Genomic DNA, 13,830 nt, shown 5'->3' on the forward strand with positions numbered 1-13,830 from the left:
GGAAAAAAAAACAACAACAACAACTGCATTCAGCTAATCCGGAGGCTTTTCCTCCTAAGCACTAATGAGATTGGCTGTAGCATTCCTCCGAACGCTGCAGTATTCACCCCCGACTAAATCAAGGGGATTAGATTGACGCACGAATCCATCCCGTCCCTTCGGCCCGGGCTGCCGTCCGCGTGACGGACAGAAGGACAGGAAATGAGAAAGGAGAGAAAAGGTGGGATTGAATGAGCGGGAAAAAGACGCACCTATAAGGGCTTATAGGGTCCCTGTGATGCGCGCCTAAGAAAGGTCCCAGCGAAGGGGGAAGAGAGAGATGAGGGTTGTGATGGGCAGGCCGTCACATCCAGAGGGAGAACAAAGGAGCGGCTGACAAGCAGCCGACTCACAGAAGGTCCATTTCCACTCGCACAAAGGAGCCGGAGAGATGAAGCCGATTAGCAGCTCTTTATGTCTATTGTGAGGGCTCCAAAATGATGCGTGTGCACGCGTGTGATTGCGTGCGTGTGGTTGTGTGTGTGGTTGTGTGTGTGGTTGTGTGTGGGTGGGTGGTTGGGGGGGGGCAGGCAGGTTGGCACAGGCTCACACTGAAGCTGACAAGCTCCGTCTCTGTTGTCTGTCTTCACCATCCCCCCCCCCCCTCAAAAAGGAGGGAGAAATGAGAGAACACACAGGGGGGTACGCACACGCGCACACATACGCACAGATCCTATCCGTGCAGTGACCTATTGCTCCTCTTATCAATAGCTATAAGTATCAAATTAAAAACAAATAAATAAATTCATCATATATATAAAATTAATTTCAAATGAAACATGATAATACTACTACTACTATGAATAATAACAATAATAATTATTATTATTATAAGTATAATACAAATAATAAAATAAACAAATAATAAATAAAATAAATAATAATAATAATAATAATAATTATAATAATAATAATACAGGCCTGAAAAGCAAATAATATATATCACTGTTCAATCTGGCATCAAAATTACTCTAGTAGGGGAATTTATTTTACTTAGATCAAACAGAAAGAAAGAAAGAAAGAAAGAAAGAAAGAAAGACAGAAAGAAGGAAAGACAGAAAGAAGGAAAGACAGAAAGACAGAAAGACAGAAAGAAAGACAGAAAGAAAGAAAGACAGAAAGACAGAAAGACAGAAAGAAAGACAGAAAGAAAGAAAGACAGAAAGACAGAAAGAAAGACAGAAAGAAGGAAAGACAGAAAGACAGAAAGAAGGAAAGACAGAAAGACAGAAAGACAGAAAGAAAGACAGAAAGAAAGAAAGACAGAAAGACAGAAAGAAAGACAGAAAGAAAGACAGAAAGAAAGAAAGACAGAAAGACAGAAAGAAGGAAAGACAGAAAGACAGAAAGACAGAAAGAAAGACAGAAAGAAAGAAAGACAGAAAGACAGAAAGAAAGGAAGAAAGACAGAAAGAAAGACAGAAAGACAGAAAGACAGAAAGAAAGAAAGACAGAAAGAAAGAAAGACAGAAAGACAGAAAGAAAGAAAGAAAGACAGAAAGACAGAAAGACAAAGAAAGAAAGACAGAAAGACAGAAAGACAGAAAGAAAGACAGAAAGACAGAAAGACTGAAAGAAAGAAAGACAGAAAGACAGAAAGACAGAAAGAAAGAAAGAAAGACAGAAAGACAGAAAGACAGAAAGACAGAAAGACAGAAAGAAAGAAAGACAGAAAGAAAGACAGAAAGACAGAAAGAAAGAAAGACAGAAAGACAGAAAGACAGAAAGACAGAAAGAAAGAAAGACAGAAAGACAGAAAGACTGAAAGAAAGAAACACAGAAAGAAAGACAGAAAGACAGAAAGAAAGAAAGACAGAAAGACAGAAAGAAAGAAAGACAGAAAGACAGACAGACAGAAAGACAGAAAGAAAGAAAGAAAGACAGACAGAAAGAAAGTACGTTTGATCTGATCTGATGGAATGGCAAATAAAAAAATAAATGATACATGAAATACTTGACTGATGAAACATGATACATGAATACATGAATAAATGAGGTATGATCCGATGGACGTCTGCTCCTGAATCGCTTCCATTGACCCATAAGAGCGTGACACTGCGTATATATTAGTATATGGCGCCATCTTGCTCAAACAGGGCACCACTGCAGCCGTCCGTCCGTCCAATGTGCGCCGGTACTGGCGTCAGCGGGCGGGGGCGCTGGCGTTCAGGCTCCGACGGCGCCACGGTTCTTCGCAAGCGCGCGTCGAGCGCCGAGCCGCCGGTCGTCGTACCGGAGCCGCCGCCGGGCGCCCGTCGCCAGCGTCGAGCACCGAGTCGTCGATCGCGGCCGGAGGAGCTCGCGTCCCCCCGGGGGGCGGACGTGCCCGTCGAGTCGCCGCCGCGTTGGGGAGCCCCGCGCGGGACAGCGAGCAGCTCGGAGGCCCCGGGGAAGGCAAACGTTCGCGGGGGGGATAAGGTGAGTGCTCGCCCGTGTTGGCCGGCGGGCCCGTGAAGCTGCTGGACGGCTCGGGGGGTGGGGGGAGGGGTGAGTTTTCGGACGAGGCTGCGCGTTTCGACCGGATCTCAACTCGCAACCTCCCTCCCCCTCGCTGCGTGGTGCGTGTCGTTCCAGCCTTTCAGTTCTGCTGCGCGCTGTACACGGTATCTATACGGATCGCTACTTCGTGTATTCGTTTGAGGGAGGGTTGTTGATGCGCACGTATGGTTGTTTAAAGTATTAATGCGTTTGTTCAAAGTATTATTTTATTCCTATTTTTGTTCGGGTATTATTTGGTTATCATCGGCTGTTGTTATGATTTGTGCTGCCCGGAGGGATGTGTGTCCAGCTAGCTGTCTATCTATCTGAAAATAGAATATATACTTATATATTTATATTTAGGGTTAAGGATTAATCATAAATGGTACATTAGCATATATATATATATATATATATATATATACACGATCATAAATGGGTGATTAGCATTTTTTTATACTAATGAACCATTTATGATCAATGGAATGGTGGAATGGTTCATAAACATATATATATATATATATATATATATATATATATATATATATTTAGGATTGATCATAAATGGTTCATTAGCATACATATATATATATATATATCCTAAATCGGACTTTACTATATATGTATGCTAATGAACCATTTATGATCAATGGAATGGTGGAATGGTTCATTAGCATATATATATACATATATATATATATATATATATATATATCCTAAATCGGACTTTACCTTTGAGCTTGTGTACATTTTTTTATGAATATTTCCTGCCTCTGTTCCTCCACAGCCATGGTGGCGTTCGTCCAGAGCTACTGCGAGGCCAACTCCTCCATCTCCCAGACCTGGGTGGACGGAGGTATCGCCCCCTGCTTCTACTTCACCCTCGTCCCCACCGTCCTGCTCACCGTCGCCATCTTCCTCGGCACGCTCCACTGCGTCTTCTACCGCCGCTATGGGACCGCGATGGAGTCCAAGTTCGTGCCGCGCTCGTGCCTCTACGGCGCGCAGCAGGCCGTCTCCGCGCTCCTGCTGGTGCAGTACCTGGGAGGGGCGGCGTGGCGGGCGGGCGGCGGCGGCGAACTGCCCGGCTACGCGGTGCTGTACTGCTGCTTCTCGCTCCTGGGCTGGGGCTACGCCGTGGCGCTGCTCCGGGTGGAGAGGCGCAGGGCGCTCTTGATGGACCGCACCCGGGGCCACAGCGTGGTGCTGCTGCTCTTCTGGGCTTTGGCCTTCTCGGCCGAAAACCTGGCCTTCGTCTCCTGGTACAGTCCTCGCTGGTGGTGGGGCCTGGACGACCAGCAGCAGCAGGTGAGGGGGAAACACTGAAGGGTTCGACTAAAGGGTTAACCGCAATCACTTTAGATTTACCGTCACATTTTTCCCCATTTAATTTGAATTTCGAACGTCAGAAACACTGCAATAGATACGATGCAAGTGAGGTGGGTTTCCATCCATTGGGTTTTGGGGAAAATTAACCGTCAACCTGAACTTTTATGCTGCAATGTTCAACTCTAATAAATAGCTTTTCTTCAGAAGACGGATGTGTATTTTTACACTCTCATAGGCTTATACCAGTGACATAAAATAAATAAACCAACAAGAAAAAATATATACATTTGTTAAAATTTCATGTTTGTGACAGCCGTAGTCAATTTCTCTATTTGTATAGCTATACAACTCAGATCACATGCAATACCACCTTGATGTGTATGCATGTCTTAAGTTGAGTATTTCCCATCTATTTAAACATTAATTTGTTTGTTTGGGCACGTTAAACGGCCATGAGCCCGTTGTTTACTTAGTTTGTATGTTACAACGCAATAGCTCAGTTATTTATCTGAGGAGGGTTGGTAATCTGTGGAACTAGACTCAAAGGAAGTATAACAAGCTAGTCTTCCCCCTTTGAGGCACAGAGGCTGAACCGTAGCGGGATGACTCAGACGAAATGCAGGCGCGAGAGGACTGAGCGTAAACCTGCTGAGTCATTGTGCCGTCAAAGTCGTCACACACCCCCCCCCCCCCCCCCCCCCGTCTGGCTCAGCCCAGCGCTGAACGCGGCTCGGAGCCTGCTTTACGGTCACGGCGAGCGAGCTACCGGAGAGCACGAGCACTAATAGTTGACGTGGTGTCACGTAGATGCCGGGGCGATCGATATTCTCCGGGGAAAAAACAGTCGGGCGCTGTGCACAAACCAGCGGGGGGGAAACCGAAAGAGCTGCTGTAAACATTACAAAGAAGTACCGAGGGAATTATCTGAATAACTAGAGAAGAGCAGTGAAATTAAAATAGAAAGTGTAAAATGTATGTATGTCTATTGTAGTCAGTGCGTTTTTTTTTTATTGTTTTTTTTATATATAGTCTTGATTTTGTGTTAATTGTAGGTGTAGTCATTACTTGGAAGTCTCGAGGTATTAAAATAGTCCAAATCTTTCGACGGAGACGGCTCTATCTCCATCCATGAATTCAGTGCCGTCTGGTTATTTTTGTGGCCCGGCGTGGATGGATGGTGCCTTCCTTCGGAACGCGTCCGTCTTGAATTACCTGGAGCGCACGGCGCAGAGTTGAAACAATTTCGCCGTGCCATTTATGGCGGGCACACTACTACGACACATTGGAAAACAGGGTTAAAGAGGGTTACATTGAGCTGCCTTAGCGATGTATTAAAAGCATGTTATTTTACTGTAAAACGCTGTTTTAAGTTTTTTTTTCCATTCACGTTAAAAATACAAACTATAATGCAGATCGTTTCAACCACTTTGCCCTGTGTTTTAGTTGATTTTCAGTTTGTAGAACAAGTTAAGGGGCAAGCCTGACTGACGTTGAATGCGTAATCGTATCCGACAGTCTGATCCTCACCGTAGTGGCCGTCGGATTAACCGTGGCTGAGTTTGGCATCACAAAATATGTCAGTGAATATGGAGAACAAATTTTTTTTTTCCGGTACAACAGCGAGTAGTTGGCTTAGCCGAACATATACCATCTTCCATGAATTAGAGTTTAAAACTCCCTTTATATGGTGTTTGCAAAGTGTTAAAAAAAATATATATATACACAAACTATTCACTTATATAAAAAGAGATTTATTGATAATGAATATGGTGACATCCAACGTTAGTAGTTCATAATTTCAAAATACGTGACTTATTTACTTAGTTTTCAAAAAATAAAATCTTGACTGATGTAACTTCTGGTCATTCAGTCGGACCCAAAGTTGTAGCATGAGTTGACAGGGCTCCAGCACAAAATTTAGGAGCGCCACTTAATTGGAGTACATCATCAACACCTTCCTATTGTTTCCGTCTTAACTTTATTACTGATAAATGCTTTGGTAATAAGTAGATCATTTATAGAAATAACTGTGTTTTATTTTAAAGGAAAAGGTCACAAAGTGAAGGAGTGCTTTAACAGAAATAAATCATTAATTTAAATAGTGCTTTTTTAAACAGACAACCGTGACGAATGCCTCAGCTCTCTAGCACGCACACACATGCACACAGGCACACACACACACACACACGCACACACAAGGGCTGCCCAAGGATGGTTCGATATTAAAATGCTATCCGCTCCATGCACTGTATTTTTTTTTTATCCACCAGCCGAGCAGGTGAAGGGACAGCTTTATGCTCATTAAACAGAAAAAAAAAACCAGACGCGGCGTTCTGGAAGAGCCTCCGTCCGGTCTCTACAGGTGTTCCGGGCTCTGCCAGCCGCGCACAGCGCACCGGGGCCCAGGATGGAGCACCGGGGACCAGCGCGGAGGTTTGCTTAAAACGATCGCTTAATTAGGCTGGGGGTGTTAATATGGACCAAAAGGACTAAATCGTGTAGTTATCCCGGAGAAAGGAGCCGTCTTACCCCCCTGGTCTTGGTCTCTGCTCCCCGGGGGCTGGGGGCCGATTGGACGATTGCAATTTTGCAGAAACGGCAAAGCCTTACGTGCAACACACACACACACTCCATTTCTCGCTCCCTCCTAGTGTTTCACAGGATATACGATGGGGGAAAAAAATGGGTATGGGTACTTGCAAGTCGCACTGATATTCCTGCTCCTAAAATGTAGTAACGCTGTCTCCAAAAATGCCAGCCTGGAGCCCTGGTTCAAAAATGTTAACGCATCGTCACAGAAATTACACGCTGCAGCGTGTCACCGCTTTTCACGTGACATATGTAAAATATGTGTTTTTGTTTATTCAACTATGTCTGTTAAGTTGAAATACTTAGTTTTTTTGATTTTTCTTTTTTCTTTTTTTGGCATAATTAAATTAAATATGAATTAATTACAAACCGTTTGTAACCCGCCTTGTAGGCCTTTTCACTGTCTAAAACACGTGTGTGTGCGTGTGCGTGCGCGCGTGTGTGCGCCCGTGTGTGTGTGCGCCTGTGTGTGTGCATGTGTGTGCTAGAGAGCTGAGGCATTCGTCACGGTTGTCTGTTTAAAAAAGCACTATTATAAGCCACCAGGCTTATTAGCATTGATTTGTTTTTATGTCTCCCTTCAGGTGGAGTTTGCCTTATGGCTGGTGCGCTACGTCGGCACGGGGACGCTCTTCGTCCTCGGCCTGAAAGCTCCGGGGTTGCCACGGAAACCGTACATGCTGCTCATCAACGAAGACGAGCGCGACGTGGAGCACAGCGGTCAGGTACTGTATATGCCTGACTGTACATCAGTGAAATCGAACAGCCTACGTCTTTTAACTGTCGGATTGCAATTTCCAACACGTTCGGAATATTTGTAATATAATTAATCGACAAAAAAAAAAATTGGCCTGTAAATCTCCAAAATATGTATTCTGAAAAATTCCCTCTTTGCGTGTTTTGTATCTATGAACCTGTTCTTGAATTGATGTAGATAGATAGCTGGATAGATAGAGATAGGTGCTTCATTCATCCCAAAAAATAAATTGCAATGTCCCAGCAGCTCACATCAACACACTCGGCAAAATAATAATAATGAAGCAATACAATAAAAATATATAAAAAGAAAATGGCAATATAAGAAAGATTTGGAAAATATGCGATAAACCTGTCAGTTAACTGTACACAATGAAATCTGTCAATATACACCAAACCTATTGACAAAACAACAGATATAACCTAAAAATAACAGAAAAACAAGTAAATTAAAAAAATATATACAGTGGGGAAAAAAAGTATTTAGTCAGCCACCAATTGTGCAAGTTCTCCCACTTAAAAAGATGAGAGAGGCCTGTTATTTTCATCATAGGTACAACTCAACTATGAGAGACAAAATGAGAAAAAAAATCCAGAAAATCACATTGTCTGATTTTTAAAGAATTTATTTGCAAATTATGGTGGAAAATAAGTATTTGGTCAATAACAAAAGTTCATCTCAATACTTTGTTACATACCCTTTGTTTGCAATGACAGAGGTCAAACGTTTTCTGTAAGTCTTCACAAGGTTTTCACACACTGTTGCTGGTATTTTGGCCCATTCCTCCATGCAGATCTCCTCTGGAGCAGTGATGTTTTGGGCTGTCGCTGGGCAACACGGACTTTCAAATCCCTCCAAAGATTTTCTATGGGGTTGAGATCTGGAGACTGGCTAGGCCACTCCAGGTCCTTGAAATGCTTCTTACGAAGTCACTCCTTCGTTGCCCGGGCAGTGTGTTTAGGATCATTGTCATGCTGAAAGACCCAGCCACGTTTCATCTTCAATGCCCTTGCTGATGGAAGGAGGTTTTCACTCAAAATCTCACGATACATGGCCCCATTCATTCTTTCCTTTACACGGATCAGTCGTCCTGGTCCCTTTGCAGAAAAACAGCCCCAAAGCATGATGTTTCCACCCCCATGCTTCACAGTAGGTATGGTGTTCTTTGGATGCAACTCAGCTTTCTTTCTCCTCCAAACACGACAAGTTGAGTTTTTACCAAAAAGTTATATTTTGGTTTCATCTGACCATATGACATTCTCCCAATCCTCTTCTGGATCATCCAAATGCTCTCTAGCAAACTTCAGACGGGCCTGGACATGTACTGGCTTAAGCAGGGGGACACGTCTGGCACTGCAGGATTTGAGTCCCTGGCGGCGTAGTGTGTTACTGATGGTAGCCTTTGTTACTTTGGTCCCAGCTCTCTGCAGGTCATTCACTAGGTCCCCCCGTGTGGTTCTGGGATGTTTGCTCACCGTTCTTGTGATCATTTTGACCCCACGAGGGGAGATCTTGCGTGGAGCCCCAGATCGAGGGAGATTATCAGTGGTCTTGTATGTCTTCCATTTTCTAATTATTGCTCCCACAGTTGATTTCTTCACAACAAGCTGCTTACCTATTGCAGATTCAGTCTTCCCAGCCTGGTGCAGGTCTACAATTTTGTTTCTGGTGTCCTTTGACAGCTCTTTGGTCTTGGCCATAGTGGAGTTTGGAGTGTGACTGTTTGAGGTTGTGGACAGGTGTCTTTTATACTGATAACAAGTTCAAACAGGTGCCATTAATACAGGTAAGGAGTGGAGGACAGAGGAGCCTCTTAAAGAAAAAGTTACAGGTCTGTGAAAGCCAGAAATCTTGCTTGTTTGTAGGTGACCAAATACTTATTTTACCAAGGAATTTACCAATTAAGTCATTAAAAATCCTACAATGTGATTTCCTGGATTCTTTCCCCCCATTCTGTCTCTCATAGTCAAAGTGTACCTATGATGAAAATTACAGGCCTCTCTCATCTTTTTAAGTGGGAGAACTTGCACAATTGGTGGCTGACTAAATACTTTTTTGCCCCACTGTATATATACAGTCCTATACAATAACATATGAAATGAACAGTGAAGCAGAAAGATGAATGTACGGTCAACCTAACATTCATTTACTCCTTTGATGTTTCAGAAAAATCCTCAAAAAGAGTTTTAATACTGGAGCCAAGCCAAACAAACGGCGCGATGTATCATGACCATGAAACATTTGATTCAGAGCAAAAACTAATTTGGGGGGAAAAAAGCAAAGGTACAAGACTGTGTACATAATTATTTTAAGAGTGAAGGAACTACTCATCCCATAAACCATAGCGAATGACACCTTTCCAGCGACTTCCAAGCTCACGACAGTTCAGCGCGTCATCTGGAATTTAATCTTGGTCATTATTATAGTGTTTATATTGTTAGTAATAGTGTTGAGATCATGCTTGTCTCAAAACAAGGTCGATATCATCGGGGCTTGTGGCTTCTACAGGAACGTACGCCATCGTTTCACCATCTCACAGCTCGTGGTTGTGAGTCTACCTTGGATGGTTACGATATTACAGCTAAATATCAAAATCCTCGATTCGGAATACGAATGGGATTTTCACTTCCGGAAACTCACGTTTGAGTTCTATAAGCCTACACACCAAAACCAAAAATTGACAGTACATTATGTTGGTTGTGAAATTGTGTTTTTTTTTTTTTTTTTTTCTTTTTTCTTTGTATTTATTTCACCGGTGGAGTGTGTGTGTGTGTGGGTGAGTCTGTATACTGTAAATGCACCCAGCGTTTGTTTTTTGGTCCCGTCCCAGCCCGGGCCAGTGGAGGAGAACCAGTCCACGTGGCAGGGTTTCAGGACCAAGGTGCGCCTCCTCCTGCCCTACATGTGGCCCAGGGGCAGCGTCTTCCTGCAGCTGCTGGTCCTGCTGTGTCTCAGCCTGCTGGCTGTGGAGAGGGCCATCAACGTCTTTGTGCCCATTTACTACAAGAACATAGGTGAGAGGGAAAACCCTTCACAAAACGCGTTGGGCTGCAATTCAAAATGTGTGTGTGGCTGAAACTCAGTTTGACACTGATACAAACGATCCCTTAATTATATTCGCTTTTAATTCATATTTGTTACAATAATGTGCAGTATGTGCAAAGACACTGCACAAACTGTAACAACCTAGTAAATACATATAATATTTATCATTATAAGCCATATTATAACCAATAACCTATCCGCTGTAGGAATACATTGTATATTCTGTATTATTTATACGGTATATTTGGCTACTCTTGTTTTCGCTTGTTTTGGGCTGTTTGCGTATATTTTGCTTTTTTATTTTTTACTTTACTTTTCTATTTTATTTTATTTTATTTATTAATTTAGATAAATAAATTACTTTTTCTTTAATGCTAATCTTCTGCAGACGCGCACCAACAATCACCGCGACAAATCCCTAGGACATGCGCCTGCTGTAATTCTGATTCTATTTCAATCCAAAGCAGCCTGCAAAACAACCGAATTACGACAGAATTCTAACGACTAGTGCTCACGGTCACCATCTGCTGGGTGAAGACACAAGTCCCATCGTTCACTCGACCATTCTGACTATTTGTGTTGCGATAGTGAACGAACTGACCGACGGAAGCAGCTGGAGGAGGCTGGCCACCACGGTGTGCATCTACGTCATGCTCAAGTTCCTACAGGGTGGAGGGGCAGGTATGTCCGACTCGGTCCCCCAAAAATGTGCGATGGATTACTTGGCGAGGTGGGCAGCCGCCGGCCCGAGTGATGCTCCCTCAAGACGTTTTTTTTCCGAGCGCAAACCCGCTCTTCTACTTCTTGGCGTTCCCCAGGCGCGTCGGGGTTCATCAGCAACATGCGCACCTTCCTGTGGATCCGGGTGCAGCAGTACACCAACCGCGTGGTGCAGGTTCAGCTGTTCGCCCACCTGCACGCCCTGTCGCTGCGCTGGCACCTGGGCCGCAAGACGGGCGAGGTGCTGAGGAGCATCGACCGCGGCACCTCCTCCATCAACTCTCTGCTCAGGTGGGTCGGTAGCTCAGCCCAAAGCGCTGAATTGGTATCGACGCGTAGGGTTTGGGGAAAGCTAGCCGAGGGACATTCCAGAGATTGAGATATGATTTGTTTTCATGAAGGGCTGCCCCTTAAAAGTCGACGAGTCGAAACCTATCAGTCGACTGAGATTCTTGAAGTTGGGCAGTCGTTTTTTTTTGGGGGGGGGGGGGGGGGCTGGTTGTCAGTCATTGTGCTTCCAAAATGCACGGGCATAACATTTAAATGAGGAATTATAAATAAGTAAAATCAAAAATATGCTTATCGATCAGGTACTTTAACGGTACTCTCATCGGTTCTTTTTTTTTTTTTGTTTGTTTGTTTTAAGAGAAATACTAAAACAAATTAAGAGCAGAATTTACGGATTAATGGAGAGGGGCGTTCGGGGCGCAGTCAGCGCTCGCTGTGCCTTGTCACTCAGGGCACGTGTCTCTTCTGATGATAGCGAAAATGCCTTTCAGACAAATATCTTAATCTTATTGAAAGTTAAAAATGTGTTATACAGCCTTTATAAATAGAAAATATTTTTTTCTTAATGTTTCCAATAACTCTAACAGAACCGGTAACGTCGGAGCTTATCGATACTACGGTGTCTAATAATTTAGCCCCGGGGCCCGTTTAATAGCGGATGTCAGTACCCAACCCTAGGCACGAGTGATCAACTCATGAGGCTCAACCTTCCCTCAACCTTGGCTGAGGGAAGGTTGAATATTAATAAAAGGAAGAAAAGTTATGTAACTAAATACTGGGTCAACGGCCAAAAAGGGGCTGATAAGATGTCCTTCACCAGTCCGATCACTGCACTTGTATTAATGGAGGACTGGTTTGCTCCAAAATTTAGAATTCCTTTCTTGGAGTGCTGAACTGACTTTTTATTTTTTACTTTTATTTTTATTTTTCAGCTACATAGTGTTCAGCATCTTCCCCACCATCGCCGACATCATCATTTCCATCATTTATTTCATCACCTACTTCAACGCCTGGTTCGGCCTCATCATCTTCGTCTGCATGGCTCTCTACCTCAGTGAGTAGCCGCGGCTTGATTCAAACCATCAGTTTGAACCATCAGGCCAAACATCAGTTCCGTCGGATTTCGGTTTCGGTGGGTAGCTGTTTTGGGGGAAAGCCACTTCGGAGCATCCCATTAGGGTAGCAAGTGTAAGTTAGTCCTTAGGTTAGGTTCCTTGAATCTGCACAATCTCAAGACAATCAGGTGGTTCCTTCAAGATTTCCTGTTGAAGATCTTTTGATCTGCCAGGTTTTGTTGAGGCTTGATTTGGATTTACGGATGGGTTTTGGAAGTATTAAAGATAAAATCGAAGGCTGTCAACCATGTCGTTCACACTGGGATATTTTCCTTAAAGGAAACCTATTATGCTCCTTTTCAAGATCCAAGAGGTTTTTTTGTCACATGCATATACATATGCTCATACATATATGCAGTAAAATGTCTTTACAACGCACCCGGAGATTATGCACAATAGTTTCTAAACCGCATATAATCTACTTCTACTTCTACTTCTTCTTTCGGCTGCTCCCGTTTGAGGTCTTCATAGCGAACCTAATTCCTACCTCGCTAACTGACTAAAACTAACTGATTGCTAAAACGTAATGCAGTTAGTTAAATATTAATAATAATAATAATAATAATAATAGTAATAATAATAATATAAATAAATAAATAAATATATATATATAAAATTATTATTCAACAAGTTAATCTAGGTCTCTGAGGTTTCCAAAACATGTTGAAATACTGAAAATACCGCGCAGAATATGCATTCTAGCCATTCTAACATGCCTCTAAATAGTGCTGGGCGATAAAACGATCTCGATCACTTTCACGCTAAAATCTTCCGCGATAACGATGATAAATTTAGGATGATTATTTTTGATACAGTTCGATATGGAGTCCGTTTTCCCTCTACCTACAAAGACACAACACGAGTGACCAATCGTACGGAGCAGAGAAACAACCACGTGACAGGAACAGCCAATCATAAAGCAGGAGCGCCGGCGCTTCCTCCGCTCCCTCCCCGGCCTGCGGCGCGCAGCAGGGATGAGGCCCCCGCTGGGTTACATCCCTTCAGCGTAACTTCAGCGCTCATACTGGTTGTGTGAATACAACCAGGAAAAAAAAAAAAAAAAAAAAGCCCTAGGGCATATTTTAGTTCTTGGTGGCCTCAGTTCCTAGTTCCCCTCAGGGAGTCCCCACGACTGTTTGGTCCGAAAACGCCTAATGTGACGTAGGACTGAGACACCAGTCGGCTTGTTTCACCACGTCTTTTCTAAAATAGACAACTCACAAAAAAACGGCTGAGTTGAGTCTTATTTCACAGTGTGTGTCAGTAGGCCCATCAGAGATCCCAGTGTGTGTGCACAAGTACTGAAAAAGTTTTTTTTTTTTCATAGTAAGTCCTCTTTAAATTGATGGCCTTGTGACATTGCCCTCACGTGTGTCCTCCAGCACTTACCATCATCATTACTGAGTGGAGAACCAAGTACAGGCGAGACATGAACACGCAGGACAACGCTGCCAAGTCCAAGGCCGTGGA

At 43.4% G+C, this 13,830-nt stretch overlaps 1 protein-coding gene across 1 annotated transcript in view; it reads left to right on the forward strand.

Moving 5' to 3' along the window:
• Positions 1-2,298: 2,298 nt before the first annotated feature.
• Positions 2,299-13,830, forward strand: part of abcb6a (ATP binding cassette subfamily B member 6 (LAN blood group) a) — an 18,743-nt gene continuing 7,211 nt past the window's right edge. Inside the window, exons 1-8 of the mRNA XM_080024575.1 lie at positions 2,299-2,457; positions 3,305-3,825; positions 7,020-7,160; positions 10,023-10,206; positions 10,826-10,918; positions 11,056-11,248; positions 12,178-12,299; positions 13,743-13,830. The exon at positions 13,743-13,830 is cut by the window's right edge and continues 22 nt beyond it. Of these exons, the coding sequence (XP_079880701.1) occupies positions 3,307-3,825; positions 7,020-7,160; positions 10,023-10,206; positions 10,826-10,918; positions 11,056-11,248; positions 12,178-12,299; positions 13,743-13,830 (1,340 nt within the window). The 5' untranslated portion in view covers positions 2,299-2,457; positions 3,305-3,306. The remainder of the gene's footprint in view (positions 2,458-3,304; positions 3,826-7,019; positions 7,161-10,022; positions 10,207-10,825; positions 10,919-11,055; positions 11,249-12,177; positions 12,300-13,742) is intronic.

Source organism: Zeus faber (assembly GCF_960531495.2).
Source record: "Zeus faber genome assembly, chromosome: 2".
Taxonomy (NCBI): domain Eukaryota; kingdom Metazoa; phylum Chordata; class Actinopteri; order Zeiformes; family Zeidae; genus Zeus; species Zeus faber.